Below are 22,584 nucleotides of genomic sequence, written 5' to 3' on the forward strand. Positions count from 1 at the left end.
GTTGCCATGCCAGGCAGTGATGCAACCAGTCAGGATGTGCTCGATGGTGCAGCTGTATAATTATCCTTTTGAGGATCTGAGGACCCATGCAAAATCTTTTCAGTCTCCTGAGGGGAAATAGGTTGTCATGCCCTTTTCACGACTGTCTTGGTGTGTTTGGACCATGTTTTTGTTGGTGATGTAATCAAGAAACTTGAAACTCTACCTGTTCCACTGCAGCCCCGTCGATCAGAATGGGGCATGCTCGGCCCTCTTTTTCCTGTAGTCCACCATCATCTCCTTTGTCTTGATCACATTGAGGGAGAGGTTGTTGTCCTGGCACCACACGGCCAGGTCTCTGACTTCCTCCCCATAGGCTGTCTCATCGTTGTCGGTGTGTCATTGGCAAACTTAATGATGGTGTTGGAGTCGTGCCTGGCCATGCAGTCATGAGTGAACAGGGAGTACAGGAGGTATCTGAGCACGCACCCCTGAGGGGCCTCGTGTTGAGGATCAGCGTGGCGGATGTGTTGTTACCTACCCTTACCACCTGAGGGTGGCCTGTCAGGAATTCCAGGATCCAGTTGTAGAGGGAGGCTTATCAGATGGGCTTCCCAGTGGTCACCATAAATACAGCCACTGGACAGATCTCCCAGCAACAATTCATATTGGACCCTGATTCTGTGTAGACTGTACCACCATCCGAACATAGTCTGGACATACATTTAGATTTAATTTTAAGTCAGCAAAATTTCGTTATGTAGACTTTCACGAGGCACTGTATATGTCATGAATGTTACATACGTATGAATAATATAATAATTCATTTTGGTGACTAGGTACGAGTGGATGGAGGCAGGAGTGGTTCAGAAAGAAATATGGCTGCTTGAGAAAAAAGGTACAGATACAAGAAACCTGTTTACTAGTGTCCTCTGTGGAAAACTGTGGACGAATATTAAAACATAAAATGATCTGATGAAATAACAAGCAGATTTGATCTACTATCAGTATCTTCATTGTCATGCATTATATTATTTTCCTCAGCTATAAGCAATAACCTGACAAGTGATCAGTGGGTACTAGCCAACCTCAATGTGACTGGATACTACAGGGTTAAGTATCACCTTAGCAAGTGGGAACATCTTCTCTTCCAATTGAGGGCTATTCATCAGGTAAAAAGAAAAACGTATTCATCAGATTACGTAGGAAGGGTATTACTGCCCATGTTATTCTGCTTGAATACAACACTGATAGAGTCAGATTTTTTTATTGCAGGTCATACCATACTATTTTATTTAATATTGCAGGTCATATCAGTTATAAACAGGTCACCTTTTGTGGACAATGCTTTTAATCTGGCATGGTTGGGATTTTAACATTTATGAACCACCACGATGTCACAAAGCAGATGGATGCATCATATTTTGGTGATTGCATTTCTAACCAGTTTACCTTTCTACAAAGTAATAATCATTTCCACAACATAAGCGCTGAGCGATCCAGGTTCAATCCCGGGCTGTGTTGCAGCCGGCCACGACCGGGAGACCCATGAGGCGACGCACAATTGGCCCAGCGTTGTCCGGGTTAGGGGAGGGTTTGACTGGGATGTCCTTGTCCCATCGCACTGTAGCGACTCCTTGCGGTGCTGACTTCGATCACCAGCTTGTATGGTGTTTCCTCTGACACATTGGTACAGTGTGTCAAGAAGCAGTGCGACTTCGTGGAGTCGTGTTTCAGAGGACGCATGGCTCTCAACCTTCGCCTCTCCCGAGTCCATACGGGAGTTGCAGAGATGTTGCAAGACTGTTACTATCAATTGATATCACAAAAGAAAAAGGGGTAATAAAATGTAATAAAAAATGTAAACATCTCTGAGAACCACAAAATATCTCTGCAAAGAAAAGGAACACATGACATGGGAGTCCGCTCTGGATAACTTTGGGACTATGCAGGTAGAATGTCAGTCATATAATTTGTGACAATTACACGTATAAGATCATTTGAGACAGAAAATACTGATCGTACTTGAATACATACATAGTATCTTATTCTCTGTTCTTGTCATAGGATTATGTGAGGAATCTAGTGACACTTTTTTTCTAAGACTATTACTTCAGACTGGACTAAGGTGCCTGGTGGGCAAACAGACCAGTGAGTGGAATGGCCCTGAAATGGTCTGAAATGAGTATACGGCTTTATGATAACATCAAGCACAACCAGGTACAACCAGGTGAATGCCATTAGGATGGCACTGGACTGGTGGAGTCTCAGAATCTTTTTATTTTTTAACCAGGTAGGCTAGTTGAGAACAAGTTCTCATTTACAACTGCTACCTGGCCAAGATAAAGCAAAGCAGCGCGACACAAACAACATCACAGAGTTACACATGGAATAAACAAACATGCAGTCAATAATGCAATAGAAAAAGTCCATATACAGTGTGTGCAAATTAGGTAAGATAAGGGAGGTAAAGGCAATAAATAGGCCATAGTGGCGAAATAATTACAATATAGCAAGTAAACACTGGAGTAATAGATGTGCAGAAGATGAGTGTGCAAGTAGAGATACTGGGATGCAAAGGAGCAAAATAAATAAATAAATAAAAGTTTGGGGATGAGGTAGTTGGATGGGCTATTTACAGATGGCTATGTACAGGTGCAGTGATCTGTGAGCTGCTCTGACAGCTGGTGCTTAAAGCTAGTGAGGGAGATATGAGCCTCCAGCTTCAGTGATTTTTGCAGTTTGTTCCAGTCATTGGCAGCAGAGAACTGGAAGGAAAGGTGACCGAAGGAGGAATTGGCTTTCGGGATGACAAGTGAAATATACCTGCTGGAGCGCGTGCTACGGGTGGGTGCTGCTATGGTGACCAGTGAGCTGAGATAAAGCGGGGCTTTACCTGGCAAAGACTTATAGATGACCTGGAGCCAGTGGGTTTGGCGACGAATATGAAGCGAGGGCCAGCCAACGAGAGCACACAGGTCGCAGTGGTGGGTAGTATATGGGGCTTTGGTGACAAAACGGATGGCACTGTGATAGACTGCATCCAATTTGCTGAGTAGAGTGTTGGAGCCTATTTTGTAAATGACATCGCCAAAGTCAAGGATTGGTAGGATAGTCAGGTTTACGAGGGTATGTTTGACAGCATGAGTGAAGGATGCTTTGTTGCGAAATAGGACGCTGATTCTAGATTTAATTTTGGATTGGAGATGCTTAATGTGAGTCTGGAAGGACAGTTTACAGTCTAACCAAACACCTAGGTACTTGTAGTTAACCACATATTCTAAGTCAGAACCGTCCAGAGTAGTGATGCTGGACGGCGGGCTGGTATGGGCAGCGATCGGTTGAAGAGCATGCATTTAGTTTTACTTGCATTTAAGAGAAGTTTGAGGCCACGAAAGGAGTGTTGAATGAAGCTCGTCTGGAGGATGGTTAACACAGTGTCCAAAGGAGGGCCAGAGGTATACAGAATGGTGTTGTCTGCGTAGAGGTGGATCAGAGAATTACCAGAAGCAAGAGCGACATCATTGACGTATACAGAGAAGAGAGTCGGCCTGAGGATTGAACCCTGTGGCACCCCCATTGAGACTGCCAGAGGTCCGGACAACAGGCCCTCCGATTTGACACACTGAACTCTGTCTGAGAAGAAGTTGGTGAGCCAGCCGAGGCAGTCATTTGAGAAACCTAGGCTGTTGAGACTGCCGATAAGAATGTGGTGATTGACATAGTCGAAAGCCTTGGCCAGATCGATAAATACTGCTGTACAGTATTGTCTCTTATCGATGGCGGTTATGATATCGTTTAGGACCTTGAGCGTGGCTGAGGTGCACCCATTGCCAGCTCGGAAACCAGATTGCATACTGGAGAAGGCACGGTGGGATTCGAAATGGTCGGTGATCTGTTTGTTAACATGGCTTTCGAAGACCTTAGAAAGGCAGGGTAGGATAGATATAGGTCTGTAGCTGTTTGGGTCTAGAGTGTCTCCCCCTTTGAAGAGGGGGATGACCGTGGCAGCTTTCCACTTTTAAATGATAACCAGGCATCCTCTACTGACGGAATGACCCATTACGGACACAGGCAATGAGGCAATGATCACTGAGATCCTGGTTGAAGACAGCAGAGGTGTATTTGGAGGACAAGTTGGTTAGGAGGATATCTTTGAGGGTGCCCAAGTTTACGGATTTGGGGTTGTACCTGGTAGGTTCATTGATAATTTTTGTGAGATTGAGGGCACCAAGCTTAGATTGTAGGACGGCCGAGGTGTTAAGCATGTCCCAGTTTAGGTCACCTAACAGCACGAGCTCTGAAGATAGATGGGGGGCAATCAATTCACATATGGTGTCCAGGGAACAGCTGGGGGCAGAGGGTGATCTATAGCAATCTGCAACAATGAGAGACTTGTTTCTGGAAATGTGGATTTTTAAAAGTAGAAGCTCAAATTGTTTGGGCACGGACCTGGATAGTAAGACAGAATTCTGCAGGCTGTCTCTGCAGTAGATTACAACTTCACCCCCTTTAGCAGTTCTATCTTGTTGGAAAATGTTATAGTTACGGATGGAACATTTTTGGTGGTCTTCCTAAACCAGGATTTAGACACGGCTAGAACAAAAAACTTAGGGGGGAGGCTCCTAATGTTAACATGCATGAAACCAAGGCTTTTACGGTCACAGAAGTCAACAAATGAGAGCGCCTGGGGAATGGGAGTGGAGCTAGGCATTGCAGGGCCTGGATTAACCTCTACATCACCAGAGGATTAGAGGAGGAGTAGGATAAGGGTACGGCTATAAGAACTGGTCGTCTTGTACTTTCGGAACAGAGAGTAAAAGGAGCAGGTTTCTGGGCACGGTAGAATAGATTCAAGGCATAATGTATAGACAAAGGTATGGTAGGATGTGAATACAGTGGAGGTAAACCTATGCATTGAGTGACGATGAGAGAGATATTGTCTCTAGAAACATTTAAACCATTATCCAACAGGTGAGGTCACTGCATGTGTGGGAGGTGGAACTAAAGGGTTACCTAAGGCATATTGAGCAGGGCTAGAGGCTCTACAGTGAAATAAGGCAATAATTAGTAACCAAAACAGCAATGGACATATTGACATTCGGGTGAGGCATGTGTAGCTGTGTGATCAAAGGGGTCCAGTGAGTAGCTCGGCGGGCCCGAGACACAGCGATTCAGACATCTAGCGGGCCGGGGCTAGCAATCTAGCAGAAGGGCCTTAGAGAGACGTCGTGATGTAAGAAGTCTGTTGTAGCCCCCTCATGCTGTTACGTCGGCAGACCAGTCGTCATGGATCTGCAGGGCTCCATGTTGTAAAAGGGTCCAGGCCAATTGGCAAAATAGGTATAGTGGCCAAAGAAGTTGTCCGATGGGCCTCTTCAGCTAACAGTCCGACATGCTCTAGACAGCTAGTGGACCGTGGCTAGCAGGCTAGGAGATGGTCATTCAGGGGACGTCGCGACGGAGGAGCCAGTTGAAAAAAAACCTTGTGCGAATTACATCGGTAGTCCAGTCGTGATGGGTCGGCGGGGCTCCGTGACAGGAGTAAAAGGGGTCCAGGCCAAATAGGAATTGTAGCCCAAGGAGTGGCTGATGGGCCTCTTCGGCTAGCCGGGAGATGGGCCTAGAAAAGTCTAGCTCCAGGCTAATTGGTTCTTGCTTCGGGACAGAGACGTTAGCCAGGAGTGGTCACTCGGATAGCAGCTAGCTAGCTGTGATGATCCAGGTGAAAAGTTTCAGAGCTTGCGGTAGGAATATGGAGAAAAATAAGTCTGATTTGCTCTGGTTTGAGTCGCGCTGTGCTGACTGGCGAGAGTTCTCCGGACTAAAGGTAGCTGATGACAGCTAGTAGCTAGTTAGCTGGCTATCCTCTGTTGGGGGTTCCGGTTCAAAAGTAAAGAAAATAGCAGATCCATACCACATTGGGTGATGCGGATTGCAGCAGAGTATGTTGAAGTTCAGGTTAAGAAAATCAAAAAAGATATATATATGCGAAGAAAAAATATATAAAAAGATATATACACGGGACACGTCAAGACGAGGACAAAAGACTTCTGACTGCTACGCCATCTTGGATTATCTGACTAAAGGCTGGTACAGTCAGTGGATGGCTGACCCTGACATCAACCTGTTGGTATATATAGATAATTTATTAATTTATAAACTTTAAGGAGTACCTGGTATACATAATTTAGCCTATACTATATCAGGATTTTTTTGCTCTATTTTCAACAACAAAGAATTCCACCCTGTCATAACAACTTAAAAAATGTGATATCAGGATACATCCTAATTGGAGGATGACGGAGTACTGCAGTGACCTGGCAGCAGGTGGGAATGCAGAGTGGGCTTTCGGTTGGAACGTGTTCAAGAATGCTACTACCGCTAGTGAATCATACAAACCGATGCCATCTCTGGCATGTACTAAGAACTATGAACTTCAAAATAGGTAGGTTCCATCTGATTATTTTGTTAGGGTACTATTAGAAAGATCATGTTGAACTACTGTTTTGATTTTCCATTGTCTTCATATTGACAAATACAGTCAATCCAAACAATCTGTCTATTTATATCAATACTCTATGGACTACAGGTACCTGGTATAGACTTTAGATTATGACAAAATTTGCATGCAATGTCTGTCATCATTTACATCTCCAGTAATGTTGAAAGTCAATCATTGGCTCGGGACTTTGTGACAGAAAGTGGGGAGTACATGTTCACACAGTGAATTGGACACCAAAAAGGGACTTATCAGTAAACCAAATATACAGTACAGGTTTGTGTGTATTGGCATAAGTAACATGTAATTGCCCCACCTCTGGTTTACTGACCCCTGCTTATCTTATGACTATCTATTTTAATACTTATTTTATTTAACCTTTATTTATGAGTATCTATGACTGTATTATTTTTTTGAGTTTTCAATAGATAATTTCTATTATAATAGCATTCTTGTTGAAAAACATTAAACTTGTCCATTAACCTGTCCATTTGTTGTTGGTGAGAGGAAGTGGATGGGACATGGACAGATGAAGAGTGTGACATTCCTCCACTGACTGTCTGGGAATCAGGATACACGGACAGCAGTTGTTGACTAGCTGTCACCTTGTTGACTAGCTGTCACCTTGACTCACCCACAGCACATGCAGGGAGATTAATAGAAGCTCAACCCCTACCTAAACTGACCATAAACTACCCATCCACCCCCTCTCAGGTTCGCCCTACAGGCAATTTATATAAGGGCTGTGCACAGATATACATACCTCATGACTCTGCCATCTTGATCTTGGACTCATGTAGATCAATCTTGTGAAATCTGGAAAAAAAATGATGTTTCACATAGAGAAAAGCTGTTGATTTGAGTGAACTTGGTGCTGTCTGGACTGAATGAGTAACAGAGGAGGCCTCTTGCTGGGCTAATAGGTTTCATTTGTTTGCTTAAGCCAGGAAGAAAGGAAGCTTTAGTGACAATTAGCACCATGTCCTGCCCCTGAGTGTTAAATACCACCAAGATAATCCTCTGAAACCCTTACAAGCCCAATGATGGTTCAATTAACACTCCTATGTAATGATGATGGGATATGTGTTTGATCTTTCACAGAGTAGACAACGTTACACTTCAGCTACACTACACATATCACCATCAATGTGAAGCTCTACCTGCTACACAGAAACCAACCAAAATCACGCAAAATGAATCATTATTTCCATTCACAAGATAGAATGACTGCACGGGTCAGCCATCGAGAATTGAACCTGAGCGATTATTGAGCTTGGACGCTGTCATCTGATGTGACGCAACGCGAGCAGTATAGCAGTTTTCATTGATTTCAAAGGCAGCATTCACTAAATGGCTGATTTCAATGCCGCACACCAGATGGCTGTAGTTTAGCAGGGGCGTTTTTAGGCTCATTATTTGGCATACCATGTTGTATGCAAGCACACTAAAACGTTTTGAGGGGAGTGATAAAATAAGATATCAATTTGAATATATATATTTAGATTACAGTTGTTGATGGCGTGTGATACACTCTGCAGCTCCACTTGCCGATTAAACTCAAATCAACAATTTACGATGGAGTTGAGCGGCAACTAGTGTGGACGGACTGGAGCTCTGAAGTCTTTTTTTTTTAAACTACTTTTTAAAATTTAACTAGGCAAGTCAGTTTAGAACAAATTCTTATTTTCAATTACAAATTCTTATTTTCAAGGAACAGTGGGTTAACTGCCTGTTCAGGGGCAGAACTACAGATTTGTATCTTGTCAGCTCAGGGTTTGAACTTGCGGTTACTAGTCCAACGCTCTAACCACTAGGCTACCCTGCCGCCCCAAACTACTGATTTCAACACTACAAAAATTGACCGCTATTACACAGCACATTGTTCATTTTATGTGATGTCGGAGCTCCAGTCCTCCCACATTAGTCACCGCTCAACACCATCGTAAAATGTGGAGTTGAGTTTAGTAGGCTACACCTCCACTTGTATTTCTAGCGGCACATCTGCTTCCGACCCTAAGGAATAGCCTACCTGTTCAGTCGAAACACACTACAGTATTATTATTACAGTGACCTGCATACAGCAACCTGCTGTAATAATAATATGCTGATCTGCTCCAGTATACATTTTTGTAAATGTCTTTGTCAGTAGTTCACTGAAGTTTATCTGCAGCATACTGGTTGTATTTTCGTATTTTTGTGGAACCATTGGCTAGGCCTATGCTACTATATAAAATGTCTACTCACAGTCAGTAGGCCTCAGCGTAGTTGGTGGTCATCTCTTCTCTGTTCTGCAGTGAAAATAATTTTATGCGGTCTAAATAAATAATAACACATTTTGACGTTAGGTCACAAGTTTTGACGTTAGGTCTACTGCATGGCTAAAGTAATAATTTGTCAAATGTGAAACAACTCTTGAGAATGTTTTTGTTTTTTGTGATTGGGCGGGCCCGAGGTGAACACGGGCACTTATCTTTATCCCGGCGATGGAGGATATCAACACTGACAGCAGGAAAATGGTAAAGACAGTTACAATAGAGCTCGCCAGTTTATAGTCCTTAAAAACGGAACTGCATTACCTCTGGTTCGTTCAGCCATTCCTATGACGAAAATGAATGGGGAAAGAATAGGGTTTGGGGATAAACTTAAAAAATAAGGCCTGAGGTTAACACAGGTTTAGGAGATCGTATATGTTTTGTTCTATGGGATAATATCAGTCAGTTAACATGACCTTTATGAATTATGAAGCCTTGATTTGCGTTTTTTATTTTTTATTACGTAAATTCTTCACAATTCACAAAAAGTAATGTTAACTAATTAATATTATCTCATAGAACAAAACATATAAGATCTCCAAAGCCTGTCTTTACCCCAGACCTATTTTTTTGGCGTTTATCGAAAAAACCTACAAAAACTCCATCAATTTTCCCTTGGGCTTTGTTCAATGAACCATGGTGGAGTTCAGTGACTATAAAAATACACATTACAGAATGTCACCTTTTATTTGAGGGCATTTTCATATCTGTTTAACGTTTAGAAATGTAAAGCACATTACGTATCTAGTCCCCCCATTTGAAGGTGTCATAAACATTTGGACAACTTTCCTTATAGTCTATTACATTTAGTCAAAAGTTTAGTACTTGGTTCCGTGTTCCTAGCATGCATTTACAGTTTGTTTTGGTTGTATTTTGGGTTTTTCTTTTGCCCAATATAAATGAATGGTAGATTGTCCCTTTTATTGTAAATGAAACACTTCTACATTAATTGGATAATCATGAATGAATTGTGAATAATGAAAAAAGTTAGAAAGTTACAGGCATAAATATCATACTCCACAAAAAATGCTACCTCCCCTGTTATTGGTAATGGTGAGAGGTTAGCGTGTTTTGGAGGCATGATCTTTGGGAATCTGTAACTTTCTCACTAAATAAATCATTATTTACAATTCATTCATCATTCTCAGTAATCATGGTAGCATCCACATTGATATAGAAGTGTTCAGAAAGATATTCTATTCTTATTTACAATAAAAGTGACTCCAAAATGACACAATACATTATTTACCATTCATTTATTTTGTGCACTACATTATCCAAAAATAGTTACAGGCTTGATGTAGTCATTGGGTGCTAAGCATATGGGACCAAATACTAAACTTTTGACGAAATGTTATACACTATAAGTTAATTTGTCCAAATACTTATGACACCTTAACATTTTGGGCCTAGATACTGTACATAAAGTACATTCATTTCTAATCTGTAAAACAGATATGTATGAAAGTACCCTCAAATAAAATGTGACATTCTGTACTGTCGCCTCATATTTAACATTTGATCTCATGTACAAAATGCTGGAGTATAGAGTCAAATAAATACATAGGCAAGTGTATATTATCCTACTGTGTAATGTGTGTGCAATTAATGTAGGATTATGTGAGATTGGTGGTCTAATGTTTGACATAGTGTCACGACTTCCGCCGAAGTTGGCTCCTCTGCCTGTTCGGGCGGTGCTCGGCGGTCGTCGTCACCGTCCTACTAGCTGCTACCGATCCCTTTTTCGTTTGTCTGTTGGTTTTGTCTTATTAGTTTCACATGTGTGTATTTCGGTTGAATTAGCTTCCCTATATGTAGTAGTTTGACCCGCCCTTGTTTTGTGCGGGATTTTTTTTTTGTTACTCTGTTGGTTGTGGTTTTCATGTTTGTATTCTCCGGACTGTTTGGTCCTGTGTTTGGGCTGGTCTGTTTTATGCGCCCTGTATGTTGGCGAGACCGTTTTTTGACCGGAGAATAAATCACGATTTACTGAACCCTGCTCTCTGCGCCTGATTCCAATCCACCGCTCCTAGTAGGCTGTGACACATAGTTACAACATTGTCAAATGTTTATCCTCATAGGTTTCATAAAGGTTCAGTAGTTTACAAGTGGTAAAAAAAGAACGCTTTCTGGGTTAAGAGTATATCCTTAGCTAGTCTGGCTAACACCTAGCTTGAAGTCCTCCTTGTCACAGCTCTCCCTGCAATATGAGTCACGTGAGCCGCGTCAGCCAGGCTAATCCTTAGTTATGATAAATGTAAAACAGTCAATTGTAGACTACTAATCTCATTAAGGTAGCCTATTGTAAATCATAGTCTACAAAATCAAAGGATATATTTCACAAATTGCCAAAAACATGATAGGTAATTGATTAATTAAAGAAATAAAATACACAAAGCAATATTACTCTCAACATTAGTTTTATTAAAAACCTAATCCAAGAAATAAATACAATTTAGGAAAAATATAATCTGATAAATAGCTACATACAAATCATCTCTCTTTGAAACAATCAGAATTGTGTCACAGTTTAGATATTTAGGGGATCTTTTGTCCAATGTCTCTGATTTGATCTTCTTCTGGTGCATTCACCCAACAACCACTTAAATCAGCATTGGAAATGGGCTAAATGAACAAGCTTGTCACTGGAAAACTTGGTTGTGATATAAGGACATGTCCTGATAGGAAACATCTGGCATTAGGTAGTCTGTTTCCATGTGTGGCTCTGTGTTGTTGGTATATGTTGTGGCCAGTGGCAGACAGTATTGATTATTGCTCTGGTTGTTGCCCTGCAGTATCTCTTGACACCACTGTCCAGACATGGACCTGCCCTGGGGGAATTGTGGCATATCTTGTGAGTACTGGCATGGTGTGAAATCCATTTTTCTTTTCAGACATGGGGTATCCTCGCTGAGTCCCAGCTGGGCAGACAGGTGGGAGATGTAGCTGATGGTGAGGCGCAGGGTCTCGATCTTGGTCAGAGTCTGTTCAGGCGAAGCCACAGAGGTGGGCAGATAGGTCCTGAGACGGTGGAGTTCTTTGGTCAGGTCTCTCATCCTCAGCTTCTCCCTCTCGCTGGCGCTCTCCCGCTTCTTCCCAGGGAACTTTGACCTAGACCGTCTCTTCTCCTGAGCTGGGAGTTCTTCTTTCCCCTGTCTTTTGGCAGCTTGGCTGATGCAGCTTGAAGGGTTTGCAGCCTCCTTCTCCTGAACAGCTCCCCACTGGAAACAAGGGGGAGAGAAGCAGCAGGAGTCAATGGAGGAGGCAGGCGATAGGCTACTACAGGCACTGTAGTAACCAGGGTCTAAGGTGGGACAACCAGGCTCCAGCAAGGCATCACTGTCCAGCAGATGATCTCCAGCCTGAAGAAGCAAGAGTTTGGAGAAGGCAGCAGTGTCCATGACTGCAGTGTTTCTGAGCAGCAGGGATCTTCAGTTCAGTCAGTCCTTGAAGAAGTTGTGAGGAGTACTGGGGCACCTCAGAGCTGCTCCCCAATTTATCCTGCAGACAGAGGTGTGATGTGTCACCTTCAATGGTCCCTTCAGGATGCCTGGACTTCAAAGTGCCCGAGGAGAGATCACACTAGAGGCAGGGGGTCCCTGGGAAACACATCTTCCTAGAACCAGGTGTGAGGTAGCCGGCAGATTAGAATTAAGTCTGCATCAAGTTCAATAATTCATAGTGGGAGCGATTGTTGTATTGCACAATTCACTAAGTTTGGCAGTAATGGATAGGATTGTATTGATTTATTTTTGAATATGGGTAATATTTAGCAAATAAAATATTCATATTTGTTTTTTGGAATGCAGATTATGCAAATAATTATAAACACCCAAAGTCTATTCAATTATATTTCTACATAACTCAATACAATGCCTGCCTTTAGCAGAATCTCATCATTCTCCATGACCAATAGTCCTAGGGTTCTCAGCAGCCCTCAGTAGTAAAAGAAGTGTGCCAGCTGTAATGTGTGAAGAGGTCACACCTCGCCTCTGTTTAGACAAGCTCCTACACTGCCTTGAGAAATAGAGGTAGAGCTGTTTTGTCTATTATTTGCTATTAATATTGAGAGAAAGAAATCTCCCTTCATGCATACTAGGCCTAGATTGAATGTCATATCACAAATTATGGTGAGATGTTGTTATTCTGACAAGATCAAGGCGATGCCCTTCTATGCGAGTGAATTAGTCACCGGATGCAAAAAGAGGCCCAATTGTCTGGGATATATCAATGTGATATCACACGTGGATGAAAACTACTCTGTAGTAATTGTTTCGTATACAAAACTGAAACTAGGCTCTAATAATAACTTTAGATTTGGAAAGAGTAATTCTATTGTAAACCATCTCTAACACCTTTTTCATATTAATAAACCCTGTGAACAGAAGTAATGTTGTGTTTTTGTGGTTTTAGCTGTTCTTCTGGCCCTGAGGTGTTATGTGACACCTCAACCTTTCTCAGCCCTGGCCATGTGGATTGCAGTGGTTGTGGAACTGGTCATAAGAGAATGTTCCCACAGAAGAGAGTGTCACATTTAACCCCTTCCCTCATAGGTGTAGAGCTGTGATGATGAGACTCAGAATATAGCCAGAACACACACACACACTTTTAAAAAGTGTTTCACAGCAACACAACCAATGGTTCTAATTCATTTCTACAGTGACTAAAAATACACTGAGTACATTAGGAACACCTTCCACGTATTGAGTTGCACCAAGTAGCGGTGTGTGGGTAAAATCACTGGGAAAAACCGTAGAGCAACATCTGTCCGGTGAAGTCCACAAATCCTATTGCATGTGTCAAACAGTTACATGACCTACAGCATGGTCAAGAAAGTTAATGTTTCCCACATTTTCGGACGACTAAACAACTACTGATTTAGAGTTACTGCAAGTCGCAAAGGAAACAGGCGCTACATCCACTATTCCATCAATGTTTCAACTTCAACATTTCAACATGATCTAATCACCTATGCTTTGTCTAATACAGTGACAACTAAAAGATTCCAAAAACGATTTAGTCCAATCAGTAAGCTAAATATGATGTGTCTGTCCATGGTACTGATTTCTCTGTGTGTGTGTGTGTGCATGCATGCAAATAGAAAAAACATGTTGACTCACACTACTTGTAGAGAAATTAGTAGTATGAGTCTTTCATGTTGCTAAACGGTCTATGACTCTGTAATACAGTTAGTGGCGATTGTAGCATGTAAATCTTGGTGGGGGAAAAAAAAGATGTGGGATGCATGCCAGCAAAGGCACTACACAACACAACACTACATAATACATTAATTGCACTATAACAGCGACAAACGGTGCCCACAAACGGCCTAAATAAAGCTGTCCCAACAGCAGTCCCAATATCTTACCACTGCTACAACTGGCTATCAGCAGAGCCTTGTCTGGCAGTGAAACAGTTAATTTAGCCTAATTTACTGCCTTTTTAAAAAACATAGCTGATATGGCTGACTTGTTTAAGCAAATGTGGTTTCTAATGACACTTGAGATAGTATACAAACTATGGCATAAGGGGACGACAAGTGGATAAGAGGCAATCCGTAATTTCGATTAAGACATTAATGAGCGAGCTTGGATGGACGTAGTCAATAAAACTATTTGTTTAGCACTTTTGAAATATATAGTTAAAGAATTCAGAACATGGGCCATTCTTACAGTGTTCTCCCTGTACACCAAGTCAGAACCGTAGGAAAAATAAAGGGGGCAAAAAAGCAGACAATGAAAACTCTTGCAATATTACATTTCTCTAAAACAGGTTATAAGCTACATGTGCACCACCACAAGTTAGAACAGTAGGCAAAATTAAGAGGGGTAAATAGACCAAATTATTAGGGTGAGGCACATGGGCTACTAACATCTTACTACACAACATACATATAGTATTACTTTCTTAGCTACAGTATACATATCTCCCTGGCATATTACATAATTTATGCAGCAGCATACAATATAATTTTGGACTCACCTTGTTGTGTTGTACTCACTTGAACAGGAAGGTGGTCATTCGTGGGAAAATTTGTGGGAAAATTTTGTCATCAAAGTCTGGCATTCTCTGGATTTATGGTGCTTTCAAAACAACTGGGAACTTGAAAAAAAACAAGATTGAATCATGATGAAGTCATTGATCTTCAGGTTGTAGCTCGAGAAAGAAGCCGGATTTACATATCCGAGTTGGATGACCGTTCAAAATGTATTTTCCCAGTCGGAGCTAATTTATTCCCGACTTCCCAGTTGTCTTGAACTCAATGCAGTCAAGTTTTTGCAGTTCCGAGTTAACAGTTGCTTTGAGCACGGCACAAATCATACTTCACTGACAGCATGGCCAATGTTGAATGTTTATCATTTTGAACTTGGAAAATAGACCCTTAATCCGAGATTTGGGACCACACAGCCACTAAACTGAATAGCAGGCTAGTGATTGCTTATGAAGTTAGCCATTGTCCCTGATTCCTTCCAAACCACTCATTGTTGAATTTGATGTGTTTATTCTAAAATTTCTCTTCATCATTTCTCTTCATATTACAAGGATTAAAACGGATTTGCCAGTAGATTGTCAACGTGATTCATGATGATGACTGCTATTTAAGATTTTGAAAGTATGATGTTGACATGATCAGTCCAATCAAAGCTACTGTACATAAAACGTGATTTGACGTCATTTTATCTGTGCCAATGACCTTGAGCCTTCTTGGATCGGCACTTCTAATGTAACTCCATGGCACCACACAAGGGGCTAGAATTTTCTAGCTTTCACCTTAGACTTGGTGGTGACGTAGTGTCCCCATGAGTGACAGAACACTGAGCCAATCATGGCACAACGCTTCGTATTTTCTGCTGGCTTGCCCTACCACAACAGTTGAGTCTATGGGGGCGCGATTTCATTATTGGATAAAAAAAACGTGCCCGTATTAAGCGTAATATTTTGCCACGAAAAGATGCTCGACTATGCATATAATTGACAGCTTTGGAAAGAAAACAGTCTGACGTTTCCAAAACTGCAAAGATATTATCTGTGAGTGCCACAGAACTCATGCTACAGGCGAAACCAAGATGAAACTTCAAACAAGAAATGAGCAGAATTTCTGAAGCTCTGTTTTCCATTGTCTCCTTATATGGCTGTGAATGCACCACGAACGAGCCTGCCCTTTCTGTCGTTTCTTCAAGATGTCTGCAGCATTGTGACGTATTTGTAGGCATATCATTGGAATATTGGCCATAAGAGACTACATTTCCCAGGGGTCCGCCCGGTGTCCTTTGTCTAAATTGGTGGGCATTTTCTCCTGGGATTCAGGAGAGAAAGCACACTTCCATGAACGATATATCATCGAAGCGAAATGTGAAAAACACCTTGAGGATTGGTTCTAAACAATGTTTGCCATGTTTCAGTCGATATTATGGAGTTAATTTGGAAAAAAGTTTGGCGTTTTGATGACTGGATTTTCGTTTTTTTTTTGGTAGCCAAACGTGACGCACCAAACGGAGCGATTTCTCCTAAACACATAATCTTTCAGGAAAAACTGAACATTTGCTATCTAACAGAGTCTCCTCATTGAAAGCATCTGCAGTTCTTCAAAGGTAAATGATTTTATTTGAATGCTTTTCTGTTTTTTGTGAAAATGTTGCCTGCTGAATGCTAACGCTAACGCTAACGCTAAATGCTACGCTAGCTAGCTACTGTTACACAAATGATTGTTTTCCTATGGTTGAGAAGCATATTTTGAAAATTTGAGATGATAGTGTTGTTAACAAAAGGCTAAGCTTGAGAGCTAGCATATTTATTTCATTTCATTTGCGATTTTCATGAATAGTTAACGTTGCGTTGTGGTAATGAGCTTGAGGCTGTATTCACGATCCCGGATCCGGGATGGCTAAGTGCTAGAGGCTAAGCTGAAAGACCTGCATTTTTAAGCTGGCTTTATTAACTCAATGATATATATATATATTTTACATTGTTTGCAAACTGATATGTGACACATATTAATGCCAAAATAACATGCAAAACAGGCAATCCCCGCCTGTCGCCACTGCATACATAACTCGCTTTGAGTTTTTGTTTTCCTAAGCTACCTGGCTAAAATGCTTGCTCGCAAGCCTAATTTCCTTTCATAGGCAACAATGCACCAGGCCAGCTAGTTAACATTAGCCTACTACATCTAGCTACATGTTGAACTTCCATCCTCTCAGTCCAGGGGCATAATGTATGAAGTTATGATTGGATCAGAATCGCCATTATAATCATTGGCCAGTACGGAGAATTAAGTAAAACCACAAGTCCAAATCCCTATCTCCATCCATGGCTAATTTAGGAAAGGGATGATTTTTTGCTAGCTAGCCACCAGAGGACAACAACACAATGAGATTAAACTATTCTAGATTTTATCTGTCAATGACATTTGGCTTCTGATGTGATTTGTTTGGTGTGAAGCCAAATTCAAACTGGCTTCCCTTGACACTTTTTTTTTTTGATGCGCCAGGACCATTCACAGCTAAGCTCACTCGGTTCAGGTCAACGCTGATTTGCTCTTATTATTATATTATTTTTTATCAAGGAAGGCCAAAGGCTCTCTGGTTTCCCTTGCATTCAATGATACAGGCGACAACAATGGCATGCTCTTTTTGACCAGACAACATCAGATAGATGCTTTCTCTGGTGAGATACATTCAACCTGTTGCGAATTGAAGGACATTAAATACAGAGAGACGAAAGACACACTCTTTTGTGGAAGCCTGGCTTCCCTTGGTATCCATGAATACATGCCACTGGTTGCACCCCCCCCCCCCCCACGTTTGCCTTCAAAACAGTCTGAATTCGTCAGGGCATGGACTCTACAAGGTGTCAAAAGCGTTCCACAGGGATGCTGGCCCATGTTGACTCCAATGCTACCCAAGTTGTGTCAAATTGAATGGATGCTCTTTGGGTGGTCGACCATACTTGACACGCACAGAAAACTGTTGAGTATGGAAACCCAGAAGTGTTGCAGTTCTTGACACAAACCGGTGCTCCTGGCACCTACTACCATACCCCGTTCAAAGGCACTTAAATCTTTTGTCTTGCCCATTCACCCTCTGAAAGGCACACATACACATTCCATGTCTCAATTGCCTCCAGGCTTAAAAATGATTCTTTATCCTGTCTCCTCCCCTTCATCTACATTGATTAAGGTGCATTTAACAGGTGACATCAATAAGGGATCATAGCTTTCGCCTGGATTCACCTGGTCATTCTATGTTATGGTAAGAGCAGGTGTTCTTAATGTAGAGTCACATTTGTTGAAAGTAAGGAGTATGGGTAGAATTAATTAGTTGAGTGTCTACTAACTGATTTTTCTCTGGGTTTTCTTAAAGAGACGTGGTGTGTGAGGAGACATCGCTGTGGCACTGACAGAACTGACATATGCAGGGATGGACAGGTCAGAAGGTAACATTTCCATGTCTTCTCCTAAACTCGGCCTGACCTCTGAATCAGACCCCTCTGAATGTATTCAAAAATTATTCTTATCTGTGTTTAGCTACTGGGTAGTTCATTGATGGTAATGAACACAAAATATGAGCCATAATCCTTTGTCATGACTTTGTATCATGTAGTATTTTGTTGGTTACTATTTCTAACTGTGTCATAAGTCTTGCTTTGTATATTCTACTCTTCTCAACTCTAAAGGAGATTTTTAACATATGTGATTAATGTCCCTTAAACCAGAATAAGGGATAAGGATAAGGAAGTATTGCAGTCTTTAGGATCAAAGGTTGATTAGCAAATTAAAATGAACTAGTTTCATTCCCAGCCTGCATGCTGGATTGTTTATTTACAACTTAAGTCTAAATCTTTGCTTTTGCCTGTGTGTATTGGTGTATTGAGCTTTCCATTAACAAATCAAATGCCCTTGGTAAGCTGATGAAACAGGTGCTTATTTTTATTTCCCCAGATATCCAACACCTCACCTCCCCAGTGACACGCATATCCTAACTCATCCTCTCTCACATTATGGGATAGTTAAGGTTGGTTTAAACCAGGGATCATACCTTCTCTCCAGACTGAGAGGTGCCAACACAGAGGATCAGTAATGACCTGGATCTGTTTATCTCTCTGGGGCTTGATACACAGTTGATACACAGTTGATACACAGTTGATAGAGGGTTGATAGATAGTTGATACATTGCTTTTTATTTTTTATTTAACCTTTATTTAACTAGGCAAGTCAGTTAAGAACAAATTCTTATTCATAGCTGATAGATAGTTGATACATAGCTGATAGATAGTTGATACATAGCTGATAGATAGTTGATACATAGCTGATATATAGTTGATACATAGCTGATAGATAGTTGATACATAGCTGATAGATAGTTGATACATAGCTGATAGATAGTTGATACATAGCTGATAGATAGTTGATACATAGCTGATATATAGTTGATACATAGCTGATAGGTAGTTGATACATAGCTGATAGATAGTTGATACATAGCTGATATATAGTTGATACATAGCTGATATATAGTTGATACATAGCTGATAGATAGTTGATACATAGCTGATAGATAGTTGATACATAGCTGATATATAGTTGATACATAGCTGATAGATAGTTGATACATAGGCTGATACTGCAGTGTGTGTGTTTAGTTTAGTGCATTAAGATCCTCATTACCTACTAATCTTCTTGGGATCCACATAACAAATCCAAACACATAATAAAGTACAGAACAGACAAGAACAACATAAGATATTACATTCTGTTGATATTACATTCTGTCAGTATGCCACACTGTGGTATACTGATCACGATAGAGGACTATATCTAACTTTCTCTTTAGTTCTCCAATATTACAATCAGTTATTTTAACAGGTTTCTGGCAGCTATGGTTTCAGTCAAAGTTAAGGTTTCACCTTGACCTCATTACTCTCCATGAGTGTAATTTATGTTCCATGTGAAATAAAAGCTTGTTTTTTTCTGTCCCTCACTAGGGCTCTAATCAGGGTTGTCTCATTCTCATATTAGCATGGAGGTGCTAAACTCTTTATCAGGACTAGGATAAGAGGGGTCATTAGAATGTTAATGTCAGAGAGGAGTGTGGAGTCTGGAGCTTCTCTGTGAAAACCTAACTGTGCTGTAAAGTTAAGAAGATGTTGTGGTTATGTACAACAGACATGTTTGTGCTCTGGTTCATGCCCTGTGTTTCATAGTCATGCTAAGTTGTGTGTGAATCTTTTCTCTATGTGTTTACTGATACGTCTGACTGTAGACTTCCTGTATTTCACATAATACTCGTTTTAATATTGACCAACAGAGGTTTCTCTTTTATTGAATTGATCTTGCTGTGTAAATGTTGTCTGGCAGCCTGACTGTGTTTGCATTTATTCTTAAAATGGACTTATAATACTGCCATGCTGAAGAATGACTGTGTTTCATCATCACAAAAAGCGGTGTGAACTGACTTACATGATTGACGTAAAATTGTCTAGACAGAAAAGTACAGTATACATCATTAATATTTCAATACTATTACTTGGTACTTTACTTGCAAACAATACTACTTTACTTTAAATACAGGTCAGGAACAACCAAAGACACAGTTAAGTAGTTAGTTAATATTTAATTATAAATATTAGAATACGTTTTGTATTTACAATGATCGTTGTATGAAATATAGAATTTGAAAGTAAAATAAACGAGTTATATTAACATATAATGACTCTGTAAATCGAAGTAAAAGTTCATTGACTGGACAGTAGATTCTCTTGATGAGGACATCTGTTACATCCAGAAGTCTTGAGCAAAGTTTTGATAATGGTCATCTTTGCTGAATACCTAAAGAAAGAAATGTGTAATTAGTTGACTGGTTCAAATAGGATGTCTAATTCCATTGAATATGGGACTTCATCAAACTGGAACACTGCAGTGAATAATCACTGGTAGTACAGAGACACAATCCACTGTATCACTCACCATATAAATTGACAATTATTTAAACACCTAGTTGTAACTTACAAGTACATTGAATCTGTGCTTTATTGAAATGTGTAGTGGATGGATAATCAGTGTACATACCTGACTTGACTGTGCAGTCTCTGCATACACCGGCGATTCCAACAGAGAATCCATACTTGAGTTGATAACGTTGTCGTTACTGCTGATCGGGTGTCTCTCCATCCCAGTCGTATTGTGGAGTGGGTACGTGGACGTGGCTGTGTGGTGGAGGGTCTGGTGCTGCCCTGCACATCTCCCTATCTCTGCCTCCTCTCTCCAACAGTTCCCCAATGAGGAGGGGCTGAACTGGCACACCTCTTGTTGAGGTGATATGTGGTGTCCTGATGTGTTGAGGTTCAGCTCCTTCCTCTGGCACAGAGCCTCCTCGCTGAGTCCCAGCTGGGCAGACAGGTGGGAGATGTAGCTGATGGTGAGGCGCAGCGTCTCGATCTTGGTCAGAGTCTGTTCAGGAGGAGCCACAGAGGGGGGCAGGTAGGTCCTGAGGTGGTGGAGGGCTTTGGTCAGGTCTCTCATCCTCAGCTTCTCTTTCTCGCTGGCACTCTGTCTCTGCTTGCTGGGGTTCTTGGAGCAGTTCTTTCTAATCCTCCCTCCAGAGAGTCTTCCTTCATCGCTGGAGGACGGGGAAGCGGATGCCTTGGCTCCCCCAGAGTATGTTGGTCTGTGAGGTCCTGTGGCGGTCCCCCGAGGTAGCCAGGAGAGGGAGAAGTCCATGCAGGAGGTCGGTGAGATGATACAGGTCTCTGGAGAAGAGAGGTTATAGAACTCAGAGTCTGAACTGGGATAACTCCAGTGGTACTGCACACCAACACCATAGTTGCTGAGTAGAGGAGCAGAGATATCCATGCTGTGTCCTGTATGTTGAACAGTAGGACTGAACTGAAGAGCTTGGCCTGTGGGCTGGTCATTCAGAGAGCCTTGGTTTTATGCAGGAGTCTGAGGTGTGAAGTGACACCTCCACAGACCCTCTCAGACCATCTCCATGGCCTCCCAGAGCTCCTGGATAGAGAGAGTAGCCACCAGCAGTCTGCTGGGAAAAAATACAACTACTGCTGCTCAGAGAGTGACGTGTCAAATTTGACCCCTCACCAAAACAATAAACAATTTCTCTCTTATAATGTTTTTACCATTGTGGCCTCCATAGTCATCTGTCTTTGTCCCTCATGAGATACATCAGCTAATGATTTGAATAAGGCCACTGTTAATATTCTTTCATTCAGACCGTAGTGGTTCAGAGGCTGAATATTCTGATTGACTGCTTTCATTTTTCATGACGTGGGAAACATTTCCTTCAAACACATTTTATACATCCAAACACATTTTGAAAGCGATATCCATTTGTGTGCGTAAAGACAAATGATTAAATAGACTACAATTAAATAAAATATAAAATAATATTTAAAATTTGTATTAATTGTTTAATATAGGTACAATGCCTTCAGAAAGTATTCACACCCCTTTACTTTTCCAAATTTTAGTTGTGTTACAGCCTGAATTTAAAATTAATTAAATAATCATTTATTTTGTCGCTGGCCTACACCCAACATTATGATTTCAAAGTGTAATTGTGTTTTTCGAAAACATTGTCTAATTAAGTACAAATTTAAAGCTGAAATGTCTTGAAGTATTGAAGTCAATAAGTATTCAACCCCTTTGTTATGGCAAGCCTAAATAAGTTCAGGAGTAAACATGTGCTTAACAACTCATATAATAACTTGAATGGACTCACTCTATGGGCAATAATAGTGATTAACATTATTTTGTAATGACTACTACTCTGTACCCCA

At 41.1% G+C, this 22,584-nt stretch overlaps 2 protein-coding genes across 2 annotated transcripts; both read right to left on the minus strand.

Moving 5' to 3' along the window:
* Positions 1 to 11,435: 11,435 nt before the first annotated feature.
* LOC110532100 (uncharacterized) lies at positions 11,436 to 12,194 on the minus strand. The gene has a single exon (XM_021615713.2). It carries the CDS (start codon positions 12,192 to 12,194, stop codon positions 11,436 to 11,438), a length of 759 nt encoding a protein of 252 aa, XP_021471388.2.
* An 8,591-nt stretch (positions 12,195 to 20,785) lies between these two features.
* LOC110532107 (uncharacterized) lies at positions 20,786 to 21,643 on the minus strand. Its single transcript, XM_021615727.3, has one exon. It carries the CDS (start codon positions 21,641 to 21,643, stop codon positions 20,786 to 20,788), a length of 858 nt encoding a protein of 285 aa, XP_021471402.3.
* Between the last annotated feature and the right edge of the window lie 941 nt (positions 21,644 to 22,584).

This window comes from Oncorhynchus mykiss, chromosome 1, assembly GCF_057628025.1.
Source record: "Oncorhynchus mykiss isolate SJ-2025 chromosome 1, ASM5762802v1, whole genome shotgun sequence".
Lineage (NCBI taxonomy): Eukaryota > Metazoa > Chordata > Actinopteri > Salmoniformes > Salmonidae > Oncorhynchus > Oncorhynchus mykiss.

What these genes read in the sequence shown, in the direction of transcription:
- LOC110532100 (XM_021615713.2), bottom strand. Translation starts at nt 12,194, where the DNA reads ATGGACACTGCTGCCTTCTCCAAACTCTTGCTTCTTCAGGCTGGAGAT.
- LOC110532107 (XM_021615727.3), bottom strand. Translation starts at nt 21,643, where the DNA reads ATGGATATCTCTGCTCCTCTACTCAGCAACTATGGTGTTGGTGTGCAG.